The following is a 17,589-nucleotide window of genomic DNA, read 5'->3' on the forward strand; positions in this document are numbered from 1 at the left end:
CCAGGTACTGATACGAACTTCCTGAGTGCCTCAAACCTCCTCTTTCGGCCTCGACATCCATGGGGTGGCCACGGAAAACTGTCCTTGTAGCGTGGTGTGGGGACAGGTCATCTAGTTCAGGCAGCACACGTGTCACATACAATGTTCAAACAATGATCTCCTTTTATAAAGAGAGGGCGCTTTTATTATTATTATGGAGATAAATGAAGTAAGTACGTTTTACTGCTTTAAGAATTATTTTCAAATTAGTATCTTAGTTTCTCTGCAACTTGTACGTGTTTTTTTTAATGTGCTCGGTTATCAGACAGTGCATTAGAAGTGCTAATCTCACTATGAATTCAAGCACAGGTGTCTGCTTTAGTTGCTTTTATCGGCATGATTTGACATCTGTTTCTCATTTCCAGAGTCACATGTGCGGACCTCGCTGCTGACTCATTCTTTTAGACAGCAGTCATTAGCTGTTTAGTGGAGAAACAGCAGTTCTTTGGTGCAGTAGGAGTGTGTGGGCAGTGGCAGTACACCTCCCTCTGTGCTTGAACAACTGCTCAACAATGAAGAGGGTTTACAGGGAGAATGTGGGTCGTGCGGCACCTGTAATCTGACACGGACATCAAAGTTGCTTGGAGAAAGGATGTATTCCACACGGAGAGAGGGAGGGAACACACGCACGCCCACCCCCTGCATTTGCTTGAAGACATAGAACGGCAAGGTGGGTGCAAGCACATGGCCCCTCACGCTGACATCTACAACGCACGTACAACCCTGGCAACAAAAACACTGTCTGGGGAGGGGGCAGAGGGTGTGGCATTGGAGGCGAGGGACCTCATACCGAGGACTACCTAAGAAGCTGCTGAAACAACTTGCTGAGTCTGGTCCCCATGTCCTGGGGTGTTTTCATAACCATTAATGGACATCAGTTGCTTACAGGGAAAAAAGACGAGTTGAAATCCACTCTTTGCAGTGGTTTTCAGCAATTATTTCCTGCCACCCTGTGATATCGCCTACTCGCTCGGCGACTGTGTGAAAGTAGCCAATATCGTATGCCAACTCTGAGTTGGCAGGTTTGAACGTAGGAAAGGCACACAGCAATGCAGGATGCAGGCCTATAAGTCTCACACAGATGTCAACAGCATATATTCAGGCTGTCAAACAGCAAGAGCGAAGTTCATACTGAGCATCAGTTACAGCTTGTGGTTTTAGCACGCTGGGGCTTCTCTGACCTCCTTAAGGCAAAGATCTGCAGGTCACCTCGGTTGTGGCTGAACAGGTAATTACTCTGCATGAGGGACAGGCTACCTTCTGGGCTTCTTCACAGCTTCAGACTTGATATCAGTCCTAGGAATATAGTCCCAACTCCCTCAAGGCAGAAGGCAGTTAGGACAAGGGAAAACAGGTACAAATTCTACCTCTGGCCTTTGGCTTTCTATATAGGCATACAGAGTTCCTTTTAGTAAACATGAACATGAGAATTGCTGCGGAGGCTCGCTTCTATTAAGTACCTGGGGAGGTGGGCCCAAATCCAACTGCCCGGTGAAATTTAAAGTTCGCATCAAATTTGTGGTGTGTGTGCAATCAAGAGAAGTATATTTTCCTTTCAGTGTCCAGGTTCTGCATGATAACCAGGCAGGCCTGTCCTGATGCATTAATCTTGCTTCAGGCACTGCACCACTCATAAGCACACACACACCTCCAGCACATACATACACCATATTCATGCATTGCTCAGTACCACACTATTCCTGTATTGCACCCTTCTCAGACACACATACACTGTGCAGATACATCACTTCTGCGCAGCACTTCACATCATTCTGATGTACTCCAAAGGTAAGCTGAGTGCACATCGGCAGAACTTTAAAAGTGAGTGAGCCTGTAGGCTGCACTCCATTGATGGTTTAAAAAGGACCTATTTGCTCCTACTGACCACTACACAGTATGCTGCCACCCCCATGCTAGTGCTGCTTAACTCCTGGTGAAGACAGTAAACACCCACCACCCTATGGGTAGCGCTTTAGGCATCCCTCCCAGTCCAACACAATAGCAGTCGGTGAGACAGGCCTATGTCATTGCGCGTACTCATGATCCCTGTTTGTCTGTGAAAACAGAAATCAGTTTTAGGGATCCAGACAGTAATATTCACGGCAGGTGTGCATGTCTGTTACCACATAAAGTACTTTGTTATCCCAGCACAAAGTATGTAGTAAATGTAAGGTAGCGGCCAAAGGTATAACTTCCAAGTTGTGTGACAATACATGGAGAGCATAGTATTATAGCATTTATAAACAACTCTCTGGAAGTCAATCAGTTCTACTTTCTAAACACAGCCCACAGTAAGGGATGATTTGCAAGAAAGTACCCACAATACAGCAGGCCACTAGCACACAGTAAACACTTTTGGTAAACATGCCATGAGCACCAGGTGCTGTACCCCATGACGATTGTCATATTGATGATTACTGTTTATGCCCTCTACAACAAATATTTGAGTATCCTGGACCCATGCTGCACAGTAGGGCTTTCACCTGCACCCACTGCCACTTCACCTGCCATAGCACACACACCAGCTCACCGATCAGCCCCACCACAAACACACCACCTAAACCACCTCACTAAAAGCACCAACTTGCTTGCACTCTTCTCAACAAATGCTTACTATGCAAACACAGCACCGACATATGGGACTTCATCTCCACCCTTACACCCGGCGTCCTCTTTCTCACTGAGACCTGGCTCAAACCCAGCACAGCAGACATCTCCACCACAGTACTCGAAGGATACAAGATCACCTATTGCAACCGCATCAACAAACCTGGCGGAAGGATTACCATCATAGAGAAGGAATCCATCTAATGCACCTCCACAAATGGCGACATCACCCCAGCCAAATAACACCTCACTTCTGACTCCAGCAAAACCTCTATCAGGGGCACTCTCGACTACTGTCCTTCTGCAGCTTCATTGCCAACTTCATTGCCCACCCTCACCATAGACTCCAACTACTACAATTTCATATGTGACCTCAACTTCCATCTCGATGACCACAATGACACTAACAACCTCCTCAACAGCATGAACAACATCAGACTCATCGAACTCGTCCACGACCCCACACACACCACAGACCACACATTAGACCCCATCTTCACCTCCAGTGATTGCATCAGGCACAGACACACCAAAGAACTCAGCTGGTCAGACCACTCCATTGTCCACTTCAACATCACCAGCTCACAGACCTACCCTAGTGTGCCCAAGGGCCCCCACTGCAGCTGGAGCAAAATCTTAAAGGACATATGGATTGACGCCCTTAGCACCATCCGCCGCATCTCCTCCAACAACCTAGACCAGGATGTTGGAAACTTCAACAATTGGATCCCCAACAGTATTGCTCCCATTGGCAACATCATCCACAGAAGGTTCACCAAGCAGTCAACAACTCTATCTTCACATCTAGAACGGAACCCCCTAGTTGACTCCTCTCAATCCAGATTCCCCAGCAACCAGAGCACTGAGACGGCTACCGATGGCACCCGAGCCCCACTCGACTGAGGAGAGACTGCAACTCTGATCCTGCTAGAGCTCTCAGCAGCCTTCAATACAGACTTCCACCACACATTCATAACAAGACTGCAAAACATAGGCATTCAAAGAGCCACACTTAGATGGATCGCCTCTTTTCTCTTCAGAAGAATGTAAAAAGTCAGCCTGGTCCCCTTCACCTCTGCACCCAAGGAAATAATCTGTGGAGTACCCAAGGATCCTCGTTTGGTCACCCGCACTTCAACATCTATTTGACACCTATGGCCAGCATCGTCAAAACCCACAGACTCAGCATCATATTCTACTCCAATGACACACAACTCTTCTTCTCCATCGCCAAAGACACCACCAAACCAACTTCCACAACTGCATGACAGAAGTCACCAATTGGATGAAGGACAACTGCCTGAAACCCAAAACATTCAAGACAGAGGTACTGATCTTTGGAAACAAAAACTCCCCATGGGACACATCCTGGTGGTCCTCAGAACTCTGACCTACTCCTACCCCGACTGACCATGCTAGGAACCTAGGCATCATTCTGGAGAACAAGCTAACCATTACTACTCAGGTAAACTCCGTCTCCTCCTCTTGCTTCTTCATCTTCCACATGCTTTGTCAGATATTCAAATGACTACCTCAAGGCTCAAGATGCACCATCACCCAGGCCCTCATCACCAGCTGACTGGACCACGGCAAAGCTCTGTATGGGGAAATTGCAGCTCACATTCAATGACTACAGACCATACAGAATGCCACAGCCAGAGATGTCCTTGATCTTCCTAAATGAAACCACATCACCCCTACGTCAGGGAACTCCACTGGCTCCCTAACAGACGAGATGCCAGTTCAAGCTCCTCACCCATGCATACAAGGTCATAGACAACTATGGACCCGCTTACTTAACCACCTCCTGAACTTCCATCAGTCCATGAGACACCTCCGCTCTGCTTCCCTTTCTCTAACTGTCACACCATGCATCTGAAATAGCGCATGGGGAGGTCGCTCTTTCTTCTTCCTAGGAGCAAAGACATCGAATGAGCTACCCTTTCATCGCCGGACCGCGCCATCTCTTTCAGAGTTCCGAAAGTCCCTGAAGACTTGGCTATTTGGCTAATAAACTGGACCCTGCCAGTGCCTGGATACCCTCAAAGGTGACAAGAAGCGCTCTACAAATCTACTGATTGAATGAGGTGCTGTGCTTCTAGGGTAATTGGATCACATCTTAAACACACCAACGTGTTGTGCATGAAATATGCCTCTAAGCCTCTCTCTATTTAAATGTTTAGTCAGTGGTATATGTATATCACCCATTCTGCTGTTGGAATGACTTTGGAGTATTACCAGCAGGTTCCGAGGCTTCAATAGCAGACTGCAGTCTGACTCAGCCTATGACGATTTTTTGGGAGCAATGTGTTCTGATTCTATTCTTGGTTTGGTGTCTGTCTTATTCATTGGCTGTGGGTGTAAGGGTTAAGACCGCAGAACTTTAATAATAGCTGTCTCCTCTTCAAGCTCAATAGACTTGTATATTGACCTGCGGAAAATAAATGTATATGTGGTGATTTTTGGGAGCTATGACAGCCAACTACATACCACACCCATACCTTCTTGGATTTAAGTACACCCACCCACCATTTATCATTCTGGTTAATACTTTTAGGGCTGTGTGCAAGAGGTCAAAGCTTGCCCCACTTCTGACATCTTGTTGCATCAATATTTCTGGGTTGCAAAGATGTTTGACTGCAGCAACCTTAAGGAGGCAGTGTGGCTTTCATGAAATTCCCTGCAGTCTGCTGACATTTCATTGCTGAGTAGTTGTGAGTTCTGGTACAAGAGAAGGATCAGCAATCTTGTCATCATTTCTTGGAAGGCATGGAAGGGGTAGTGTAATTCTGTTTTTAACTTTTCTCAGATCCAAATTCCTGAAATGGATCTTCTTACATCTCTCACAGTGAGCATGTGAAGGGAATACTTTCCTCTTTTGGACTCAACTGATGAGTTATGATATGTTCTTATCTAATGTTAAGGGACTAAGGGGCTCATTACGTTCTTGGCGGATCAGACCGCCATGCCGGCAGTAGCGGAAAAGACCACCACCGGCATGGCGGTCTGAACCGCCATATTAATAACACAGGGAGGGCCGCCTATGCCGGCCCTCCTCCACCGACAGGCTACCGCCGACAGGCAGCCTGACAATGGCGGATTACATTATGTGACAGGGCAGCGCTGCAAGCAGTGCTGCCCTCCAGATAATGTACCCTGTTTCCCCCAGCCTTTCGGAAAGGCTGGCGGAGGGGGTGTTCTAGGGCCCCTCTGGGAGCCCCTGCACTGCCCATGCGCTTGGTAAAAAAAAATTACATTAAAAAAAGGCCATTCTTTTGTAGTTGGCTCTTCTAATGGCTCCATAGGCCCATTGATTTTACTGATTTCAGGTAGAGGAATCAATCCTACACCCAGTGGAGAGCTCAATCTTTTTTAAGGTGGCCGAAACCAATTTGGTGTGTAGTTGTTGCATTAGTATTTGGTACCGTTTGCCTACTCCTGTTAGGCTTGACTTATGGAAGAAGGTAATGCATCCCTTGGAGCCTGAGTTTTTTGGAGAAAGCCTTTAAACTTGAAATATGAAAAAGCAATGCGTCCAGAAGTTCAAGATTGCTCAATTGAATCTGTCTCCAGGACTGCGTGGCTCCAGCCAAAAACAAGTAATTAAAGCAAAGTATCATGATTTTTCCCCAGTCCTGAATGGTCTCTTTTTCTACCTGAAGGCCTAATAGATTGCAATCAATCTTTTAACAAAATATCAGGATGAAAATGGGGAAAAAACTCTCCCTTCATTGGGTATGTCTACAAGGCACACAAGAAGGGAATTTATATCTAAAGTGATTCAGGAGCTTGGGAATTTTAAGGAACGGGGAAAGCTTCATTCCAGTTTCAGTGAGCATTTGCTCAAGATAAAAATTATTGCAATGATTCTGTGAAATTTCTGTCCTTACACACCAATCTAAGAAGGCAGCTTCATAGTACTTCTTAAAATGGGGACATGCTAATTCATCATTCTCTATATTTAGGTATAAGGTTTTCAACTTGGCACGAGGTTTCTTCCCGAGCCAAATAAAATGCTGCAGCATCTGCTCTAATTCAGTAAAGAATCTCTGGGGCACCTTAATCATTGTGTTAGAGAAAATAAAGAGCAAAAGTGGAAGAATCATCATTTTAGCCAGTGCTGTTCGTCCAATAGTAGTAAGAGGATATGACTGCCATTGATGTAATAGATTCTGAGCTTTATAAAAAATAGCCAAATAGTTAAGTTGATATAATTCTGAAAAATCATGAGCTATAAAGATACCTAAATATCTAATAGGGTTTGAGACCTGAAACTGTGGCTGCATTCCGATTGGTAGCATAAGATCAGACAAGTAAAACAAAAGGGCTTTCGACTTAGCGTGGTTAATTCTATAGCCCCCCCCAAATCGGAAAATGCTTTAATTTTTGGAAATGTTCTTTCACTTGGCTTCCAGATATAAGATCAGATCATCGTCAGATCATTTCACTTTGAGTGCATCCTGAAGAGGTGCTTTAATTAAAGGAGTGAGGGTCCCTACTTGGACAGGGTGCATTTCACTGCCAACTAGAAACCCCATTTCTAACAGAGAAACTCCCTTTGAACTAAATCAAAAGCTTTATCAGCGTCTTTCATGATCATAGCCGCTTGGTCTTGTTATTTGAAAACAAATCAGTGGCTTGTGGCAAAAAGTTGGTAATAGACGAGATAGTTATCCCTGGTGAAAAAAAAAACCTGATTGATCACTATGGACCTCTACTTGAGCTAGCAGCATTATTCAAAGGCAGTGATCTTTGCAAAGTGTTTATAGTTATTGTTTAAAAGACTAATACGTTGATATGAGCCCGGTTGGTCAGGTGGTTTGCCCTTTTTTAAAATGCTGACAATTACAGCCTCAGAAAAAGTATGGGGCACCTCACAAACCTCAAGTATTTCAGTAACCAGTTTAGCCAGGAATGTCGCAATATGGGCCATAAGTACTTTATACAGCTCAGCCAGGGGCCCATCGTTCCCATAAGCTTTCCCACTGGGGGAGGACTTGATGGCTTCTTGAACATCCAAAGGTGTAATAGGAGTAATTGATTTAATCTGCTGATCCCTACTAAGTGTTGGTGTTAGGGTTAACAGACCCTAAAAGTTCCTTAACAGCTTCTGGAGAGATGGTAAACAAGAATGTATAAAGATTAATGTGTTTTAGAAATACCCTCTCTCTCTCATTGGGCAGGTCTCCAATCCAGCCCATGGCCTTGTCATAGATCGATTTGATGATTGCATTATTGCGCCATTTTTTAACTAACCAGGCCAGAAATTTTCCGGCAAATTCACTTTCCTCATAGTGTTGTTGGAAGCTTGAATTATGATTAAGTATAATGTGGGAAACATGATGATCTTTTAAAGCCTGTCTGGCTTTCATCATGTTGAATGAACTCTGAGAATACTCTGCCAGGTGAACCTGAGAAGCTTGATCCAAGTCGAATTTCAAAGCTTGAGATTTTTCCTTCCTTACTCTGGATATTTGTGCTTTAAATGTGATTGCTTCCCACTAATGTATACCTTGCATGCTTCCCAGACTGAAAAAGAGGAAGCCAATCCCACATTCCTCTCTAAAAATTTCACTAGGTTAGATTTCATAACTGATAGCCACCTAACGTCGGTTAGCAGAGTTTTATCAAGGGTCCATCGTGGTCTTTCAACCTGATCGAAATTAAAGACACTGGGGCATAACCCAGTATCGTTTTCAAAATGAACTATGGAGTCAGTCTCCCACAGAACAAGGCAGAGAAGTGAACACCCACCCCAGGCCACCTGAGAAAAGACTTGGCCAGGTTGGATACTTGTACTTTCAGTCCCTGTCTCAATGGTGTCTGCAAGCTTCCATAATTAGATCTCTGCTGGGAGACTCTGAAAAACAACACTTGCCAGACAGAGACTGCCCCCAGGCCTACAGGGACTAAAATGTTGAAGTCCAGTACTGTATCCAGGTCACCAGTTTGGGAAGGTTTTGCTCTTAAAGACTGGCACCAGCAGGTTGCCAAAACATGTCCACAAATCTTGAAGCCCGAAAATCCCATCCCTAGTACAGGACTAAGGATCCTCAACAATCCTCAAAGTGCTGCTCCTAGATAAGTAATTGACGCCCAGGTCAAAGAAACCTCTACTACATGAGGCTGGACAATTCCGCACCTTAAGTTCCGTCAGGCTCCATCTCCCTGATCAGAAAGAGAACGTGGCTGATGGCTGACTGAAAGACTGGTCACTCCATTACTGACAGGGATAGACGTTTCTGCTCATGTAAGGTGACCTTCATAAACTTCTTAACCATGTTAGCAGAATTTGAAAAGCCACCTCTTGTAAATCTCTACTTGTACACGTCCCTGTGCCTGGACACTGTCTAGCAACACAAAGGGCCAGATGTATGAAAAAAATGTGCACTCGCAAACGGTGCGAATCGCAAAATTCGGCCGTTTGCGAGTTCAGAAAAGTGGTCTGCGATGCATGAAAGGCATTTGCAGACCACAAATAAGAAATCGCTAAAATTTAGATTTCTTGCGTTGCGACCTGGTTTTGCGAGTCGCAATTTGCGATTCACAAAATCCACATCGCAAGGTGATGCTGCAAAAAAACGCAAATTGCGATTTTTCGCAGAATGGCATTTTGCACATGGAAAATACCATGAAATGAAACCAGGTGGTAACCTGGTGCAAAAGTTAAAAATGCATTTAAAATGCTTTTTTAAATTGAACATGTAAAGCACACATGCCCTTTTGGCATGTGTGCACCTTACATGGCCCCCAAAACATTTCTGGGGTGTAGCAGAGGGGGCCTTAGGCCCCCAGCACCCTGGGCTTTTGCATTTCCAAAATTGCAATTTCTGGTTCAGAAATCACAATTTTGGAAATGCAAAAAATGTGCAGCTATGGACCAACAGGCCCATAGCTGCGAATGGGGCCGGTATCGCAATTTGCGATTCGGTAATAGCATTTGCGATTTTTAGGAAATCGCTATTACCGAATCGCAAATGTGATACATGGCACTTTGCGAGTCGGAAATAGCAATTTCTTAAAAATCGCTATTTCCAACTCGCAAAGGGGGCCGTGATGATACATCTGGCCCAAAGTGTGGTAAACAGGCACAAACAGCTGTGCATCAAAGTAGCAGACTACTGTAGGCTCCCCCCTTTCTCAGCACTATGTGGTTCTCGTTTGTTATTAATGGGTCAGGAGGAATTCAGGTATAGTCTCTAACCCTCTTTCAGACCGTTCAGTTCCCTTTATTGAGTTGATAGTTGATATTAATTATTTGCGCCTCCTCCAGCGCCCACCTTCTAAAAATGTATGGCAGACTCGATGAAGGTGACTTAGAAAGTGAGGATATCGGCTGTTGGCTTCGCTTCTGTGTCTCGTTGACAGCACAGGGATGATTCGTTATCTGCCTGGTGAAATGCCTGGTTTGTTTTCCCGAAAGCGGAAGCGAAAGCACAGGTGTTTCCAGATACCTGACATATCAGTGACTCAGGGGCAGCACGCCAGCACGAAACCAACACCGAAAGAATACCAGCGCACGCGGTCGGCTTCTGCGTACGTCACGCAGACCTCCCGCACTGGCCTGTCTGAGTCATCTGTTGTTCATTGCCCTCAGTGGGAAGACGTTCGAGTAGAGGGCAGCAGTCGTCTCCGACAGAATGAGAAGGGGTGAGTGTGCGTGGAGAAGACTGACTCATTTTGTGTTTGCCTTTAAAAAGCCTAAACGAAATGTGTTGATAAAACGTACTTCTTGCGTTTGCTCCAGTCTCTTCAGCAACGCCTCCTTTTTTTCTTGCCAGTCTCTTCAGCAACGCCTCCTTTTTTTCTTGCTTGCTATCCTTACTCATCTTTCTTTTACTTATTATTTGTTACGCAGGTTAAAATAACCGCGCACTTTTCAACAACCTTTCTCCCGACTTTGCCACACCTTACTCCCGTTTGCCTATTTTATTTCTCTTATATTTAGGTCTGCCAAAGTGCCTCTGCTGTTACTGCTCTCGCACCTATCTGAATTTAACTCGGGCACTCAGTTCACACCTCAAACACGAACATTAAACCTGATCTAGATTTCATACGCACACTCTATTGGAAGAAAATGGTCGCAGTTTATTTGCACCAACCTTACCTGCAAGCAGGCGGTTATAAAATAAAAAACATCGCAAAATAATTCAACGCCAGGGCCGGCTCCAGTGCGGTGCGACTGGTGCAGCTGCTCCTGGTACTTGCTTGGATAGAGGAGGCACTGTGTTTATAAATAACTCACTGGTTTAAAAGCACGTAAACTTCCTCGTGCGTCCAGCAGTTTCAGATAACTATTAAAATGTCGAGATAACTCTGGTGATTTATGTTACTGCTGGTGAGAGATCAACATTTTGTCTAGTGGCAGTTTTGACTCTTTTGTGCCTGCTGCAAAGAACCTGTGCCGCGCAGATCATAAAACTGAGTATGAGTGAACTATAAGTAGCGCTTTAAAAATGAAATGTATGTCAGAGAGGGATTATTGAGAGAGGAGAGACGCTATTGGAGAGTGGTGGTCAGGGAATTCGTTGTGGAGGTGGTCGTGGGGTTGCCAAAAAATACCGTTGCACTGAGCGCTGTAGCGTCGCAAAGCGCCACCAGCGCTAAAGCCGACCCTGTTCAACGCCTCCAGGTTAGGTATCGAGCAAATCGCCTCAAGCAACATTACATTCAAACTGCCCCCGTACCGAAGAGTCATACATCGTAGAGTCACAAATAATTGGTCTGACACTCGCCCCTCTTTCAGCTCTGGTGTCCCGTAGTAAGACATCCCACGGCAAGTCCAGCCCATGTACCACCCCTTTGTGACCAGATATGGCTTTTCGCTTTGGCGCTGAAACTCGCACCTGCCCCTAACCTGCAATGTAGATTGTATCTTGTTCTTTAGCCAAGTGGTTGAAGTAAGCTGTTTCAGAGCGGCACGTCTGCCAATAATTTTAAGATTTATGAAGTTCCCCTACTTTATGTAAAAATACAAACATCCAAGGACAGTTAATCCCCACAGTTTTAATGCCTCAGCTGAAAAGTCATTCAGTGAGTCTACTGTAAGGTGAAACAGAAGCCGGGCAGACAGTATAAAAGCCTTCCTGCCAGGGTGCCTGTTGACTGAAAGAAATGCAAATGTGAGCTGCAAGTTAATCTGCAAATGTAAAGAATGCTTTAGAGCCAGTACTGGCTTCAATTGACTTAATCACTCCAAGGTTTGTGATGACAAAGACATTCTTTTTGAGTAGTAGTGCAAATAGTTAACAGTTGGGCTGTGAAGTGCCTGCTTTTAATTGTAAATGCCTTTATATCACACTTACTACACCAGGTGTTGTTGAAGGGACAGCATTGTAAAAAATTGCACTAGTACACTCGGGGGTTTAATAAAATATATAGTTTGGAAGAACCATTTTAGCTTAAATATTTTGCACATTTGGTAGTCTAACTTATACTGAGTGTAAGGCAAGGTTAAAATAATGAATTACATATTCACAGTGCTTTCTGTCACAGGCTGTGACCTCGTAGCACTAAAATACACAAGTCCCTTTTCTCCATTACACCAACCAAGACAATTCTGTGGCTCTCTGGTTACACACAGATCTCTGCAGTGCATTAACTAACAGAGGTTTCATAAGGTTCTGTAGTGCATTTCTCAATGAGTAACAACTTTTTTAAATTTATTTTTCATTTAAGCTGCGTGTTATTTTATGTGTACCTAACGACGATGAAAGTCCAAAAAAAGGCACAGAATATTTTTTTTTTGCCACACATTTGACCTCGTCCCCCATGCTCACTGACTCCGCCTCCAGTGCATGCAGCATCACAGTCCCCATACTTTTTCTAATGCACTTCGACCGCTGCTTTAGACCCACCGATTTACACTGACTTCCTCTTTTCCTTTTCGGCTGTCCCTTTCATGGGGTGTGTGGGTGGTTTGCCAATCGCCTAGTAAGGTGCCACTCCTGCATCTTTATGGGCCCTGGTGCAGTGCTTAAATTGGAGTCACCCCTACCAATTGGTCCTTTCAAAAATTGCCCCCCCCCATCCTGTTGTAGTCATTGGTCATTGGTTTGCATCCTTTGTGGCTATTGGCTGCATGATTTGCGCCTTTTTCCTGAATTTGGTGCCCTGACTTTTGGCACCCTAGACTGCGCTACAGGGCTTGGGGTGGGAGTCATGCCCCTTGCCATCTTGTACCGCTGTTTTACCCGGACCCTCGGCCTGGTTAACAGTACATCCCCCTGATGCCCCTTCACAGGCAATCCTTCTCCAGTTCCTGCTGTTTGTCCTATTTGCCCCTCTCTTCTGTCCTTGTTTTTCTTACATCTGCCTTTGTCGGGTTTGTACACCTCTTTGTTTCAGCTGCAGTCTCTCCTGATTTTGCACTACCAGAATTCCCTACCTGGGGACATATTATACAAAGTGCCCTGGGGCCACAATGGGCATGTGTGCCCGCTTTGCACAATCCAAGAGCACCTTGGTATTGCAGAAAGGGCCACAGATGCTAGTGCAGCCCTTTCTGTAACACAGATATCACTGGCGCACCTATAGAGCCAGGGCTATCACCATAGGGCAGGGGTCTTCAAACTGGGGGGGTGGAACCCCTAGGGAGGCCTCAAGTGATCCCATGGGGGGCTCCAGGCTCTGGCCAAAAGAAAGATTATGCAGATAATAGTGCTTTGTTTTAAGCAGATTTTTTTTTATTACATTTGTAAAAAGGTAACAGAACTTAACTGCAATGTTTAAATAGGTCCAGATGTATTTAAACATTGCCAACTTAATAGAATGGTTATGACAAATTCTGAGGGGGGCGATTATTTATTTTTTCAGCATTAACAAGTTTGAATACCACTGCCATAGGGTGGGGGTGTGGCCAATGTAAATGAGGAAATTCCTTTGCCTCTGTGCCTCCGCCTTATTATAGATGCGGGTGCAGAGGTAAAGAAGCTATCAGGAGGCTCACTGACATTGCGCCACATAAAAGGTGGCGCACTGTCAGTGTGCCCCCTAATTGCAGTCCTCTGAAGGGGGAAAAAGGGCCCTATGGACCCCCAGACATCCCCTTGCAGGAGGGTGCAGTCACTCAATGCACCTGCCAGCAGGTGGGTTGCCATCTGCACAAGGAAACATGGAGTGGCTGCTTCAAAGCCTCTCCGTTTTTCACTTGAATGCAATGCCCCAGGGCAGCCCAATTTTGTGGCTGCACTGGGGGCAACGCGTTCTATGTAGTATAGCTCACTTTCTTGGTTTGCGCCCGCCACACCTGTTTTAAGGTGCTCCAAGAACAAACAGAGAAAGTGCGCCCCATGTGTAATAGGTCCCAAGATCGCTTAATTTAGAGCTCTTCCGTCCACTGCTACTCCTAGCTGTCTAGTTTAAGCAAAAGTTCCACATTTGCTGTTTTCTCCTTATACTGTTTCCGCTCGTGGTTCTTTCTTGCTCCACATCACAAATAGGGCACTCTTTAGAACAAGAGCCCAGATTAAGGTTGACCATTTTCTGTGTATGTTTTAAAAGTCAAATCTGTCAGTACATTTATGAGTTAGAATTTATGCCTCTTTCTGTCGCTGAATCTTGAACTGACATAATTATTGAAGGGTAACCCTGAAGCTCTAGATGTTGTTCACCGAGGGGCTCTTAGTGGCAACAGATGGATAACGAGGATGAAACATGAGCTATATATGATGTCACTATCTATTGCCCTAAAACCATCATCTCCTCCCTTCAACTGCTACACAGGGGCAGAGGAATAATGGATAGCCATATATAGCAGGATTCTCCTCCCTGTCTCATGGGTTAAAAAAAGATAAAAATACCTGGCCACCTACAATCCTCCCCCACAACCTACTGTTCTTTCCGTCCCCTCTCAAATCTGTGCTCTTTGCTTTCCATGGTTTCACTGAAAGCGTCTCCGAGAGCTTTGTCAAAGTAGCCTGGATTTCCTTTATGACATTGCAAAGCAGGAAGCATCATTTATACCCACTGCCACTACCTCATAGCAGTGAATAACCAGATTTCGAAGCTGGTGTTCACAATAGTGGTTTTCAGTGTGAGCCATACACAATAAATGCTTTCTCTCTTGTCCTGTCTACTTCTAGGTCATTCTGTGCCTCACTTCATATCATTCCACAATGGATGGAAGGAACAACCGGCCACCTGAACGCCCTCGTCATCCAAGTAGAGATGTAAATGGGCAAAGGCGCCGTACATCCACGACACTCAATACTGGTGAGTACATAAAAACTGGCTATGCTTGAATATCGTCAAAAAATTCCAAACCGAAGTATAATCTAAATTTTGTAAGTAAAGCCATGGGAGTTGTATATTACTATCTTTTAGCCACTCTATTGAAACAAGGCTAGCATTGGCCACACATAGGTACAATGGAGTGAGGAGCAAAGTATAAATAATCACTTTGGTTTTTTTTCTATAAAACTCTAACTACAACATCACCTAGACCACTAAATGGGGGGAGCTATGAAGTGGTGTTTTCTTAATTCAGGCTTGACTTAGCAGGTACTTGTCGTGTTACCCTCAATCATTCCTGTTATGAATTTAACTTTTTTGGTTGAATATCTTTTGACACTGAGTTTTTCTGGTGTGGATGATTGTGATGACCCATATAAAGGCTGCTATGACCTGAAAGAGGGCTCTTATGAAGGTTTCATGTCATCTACCCTTCCTCTGCCTCCATAAATATACAAGAGCAGACTATCAAAGTTTGTTTATGGCATTTTCCCATGTTTGCTTGTGCTGACGGCAGGGTCTGGGTTCCTCTGGAAAGGGGATAGATTCCACCACTTCCACCATACACACCATATCCACCCAGAAAGTGAGAACCACTGGGCAGTGCTAAGCAAGGCACAGGAAGGAGTTCCTCAGGTGACCACATCGGGAACAGTGTTGTGGTTTAGCACGGTCCATCCTGTAGAGCATGATGGGTGTCACTTAGGTGTGGTATAAATAGTGAAAATGTGATAGTTTAAATCTGGCATTGGAGGAGACTGTCTGTACCAGGAAAATAATCTAGCCCATTGCACCACCTCAAAGTGTGTCCCAAACTCTCCTTCCCATGCGGCCCTAGAAGGGGGTGGGGCATGTGGCCCACAAGCCAACATGGCTTTGTCCAGATGTGTGACTAAGGGCCAGATGTAGTAAAAAAGCAATTTGCGACTCTTGGACCACTCCCTGCCGTGAAAAAATATTTTGGGGTCCAGTCACAAACTGGAAGGGGTCCCATGGGGACCCCTTCCAATTTGCGATTGGGTTACCATCCACTTGAAGTGGATGGTAACTGCGATGCCATTTGCGACCGCATATGCAGTCGCAAATGGTATTGCATCCCAATGCGACTCGCAAATAGGAAGGGAACACCCCTTCCTATTTGCGAGTCTGAAATGCATTTTGCGAGTCGGTAACGACTCGCAAAATGCATTTCTGCATTGGGATACGCGTTTTGCGACTCGCAAACGGCAAATTTTGCCGTTTGCGAGTCGCAAAACGTTTGCTACATCTGGCCCTAAGTGTCTACCACGCCCGAGCTCCAGCAGAGCCTGGAAGGTGTCCTTGGAGGGTGGGGCAGCCGGGAATGATGGCCAGATATCCCTGGTGATAGCTGTGAGGACTCTTTTGAAGGTGTTGTAGGAGATGTCCCACGCCCACTTTAAACTTGTCTTGAGCGGCCTCGAAAGAAATACATTCTTTGTTGGAGAACAGGTCTCCCAGGGTCTTGCAACCCACATCCGCCAAGGTTACATATTAATGGATGCAGCTAATTCTCTAAAAGCAGGAATGTCGCAGAGCACAAAGTCCCTAGGAAAGGGGGCTCTTTTCAGAATCAATTTTACAGTGCACTCCCACATCAGTGTGGTGTGTGTGTCTTGCCAAAAAAGGGACGTGGACCTCTCCCCTCCCTCCCACCATCAAGATCTGGGGCAACTGAAATCTGCTAGTAGCGTCCTAGAGCAGGCGCTTCTCCCAGTTATCTCACTCCGCATGCCAATGAGCTGCATGTTGCATCTGTCAGGTCAAATAATATTGCTGTAAGTGTGGGACCGCCAGACCTCCTGCCACATGCAGACGGAATAGCGTACTTCTAGCAACCCGCAAGTGTCTCCCTGAACATATTTTTGTTTAACTGTCGATAACCCTTAGTGTGGAGAGAATTAAAGGAGTTCTGAATGCAGTACAGGCAACGTGGTAGCAGGACCATCTTAGAGATGTGTACCCGGCCCAAAATAGAGAGCGGCTGTGTATTCCAGAATCAAATTGATGAACAGAGGCCGTCTAGGATCCTATACAGATTGTATTGTATGTATTTTTGCAGGGTGTGGGGCAATATCACACCTAAATACCAGAAGATATCGACCTCTCACCGGAGGGGAAGGACAGGTAACTATTCAGAGGTCTGTGACCCCAGAGGACTCAGTGGAAATATCAGAAATTTCCTACGGTTGATTCGAAGACCAGATATCGTCCCAAATCTGTCCAGGCAGTCCAGTAGTAAAGGGAGGGAGTACTGTGGGGTAGACAAGTAAAAGAGGGAGTCATCAGCAAATAAATACACCAGATGAGTGGGGTCCCCTATGGTTATCCCCCAGAGTGCCAGATCCCTCCTAAACCAAACCGCTAGTGGCTCCATGGTGAGGGCTAAAAGGAGCTGAGAAAGGAGGCAACCCTGTCTCATACCTCTGCTCACTGGCCAACCATCCAAGTAGAGCCTGCCCACCTTGACTCTAGTAACGGAATTAATTTATAACAATTGCACCCAAGATCGAAAGACAGGGACTACCCATATAACGTCCACTGCCTGCATTGAATACAGCCAGTCCACCAAATCAAAGGTCTTGGCAGTATCTATAGAAACCACAGCAAGTTCATCCTCCCTCCTGTCCACCGCAAGGAGCACATGCGACAACCTCTGGAGGTACACGGTGGTGTTGCGCCAATAAATTAACC

General features: G+C 45.4%; 1 protein-coding gene across 2 annotated transcripts in view; it reads left to right on the forward strand.

The window, feature by feature from the left end:
- BAK1 (BCL2 antagonist/killer 1) overlaps positions 1 to 17,589 on the forward strand; it is a 168,109-nt gene that overhangs the window by 21,442 nt on the left and 129,078 nt on the right. Inside the window, exons 1-2 of one of the 2 annotated variants that reach the window (XM_069238860.1) lie at positions 10,238 to 10,296; positions 14,730 to 14,859. In XM_069238860.1, coding sequence (XP_069094961.1) covers positions 14,763 to 14,859 — 97 coding nt within the window. In that variant the 5' untranslated portion in view covers positions 10,238 to 10,296; positions 14,730 to 14,762. Of the gene's footprint in view, positions 1 to 10,237; positions 10,297 to 14,729; positions 14,860 to 17,589 lie in introns of those variants that run through there. The other variant, XM_069238859.1, reaches the window with a different exon arrangement.

This window comes from Pleurodeles waltl, chromosome 6 (genome assembly GCF_031143425.1).
Source record: "Pleurodeles waltl isolate 20211129_DDA chromosome 6, aPleWal1.hap1.20221129, whole genome shotgun sequence".
Taxonomy (NCBI): Eukaryota; Metazoa; Chordata; class Amphibia; order Caudata; family Salamandridae; genus Pleurodeles; species Pleurodeles waltl.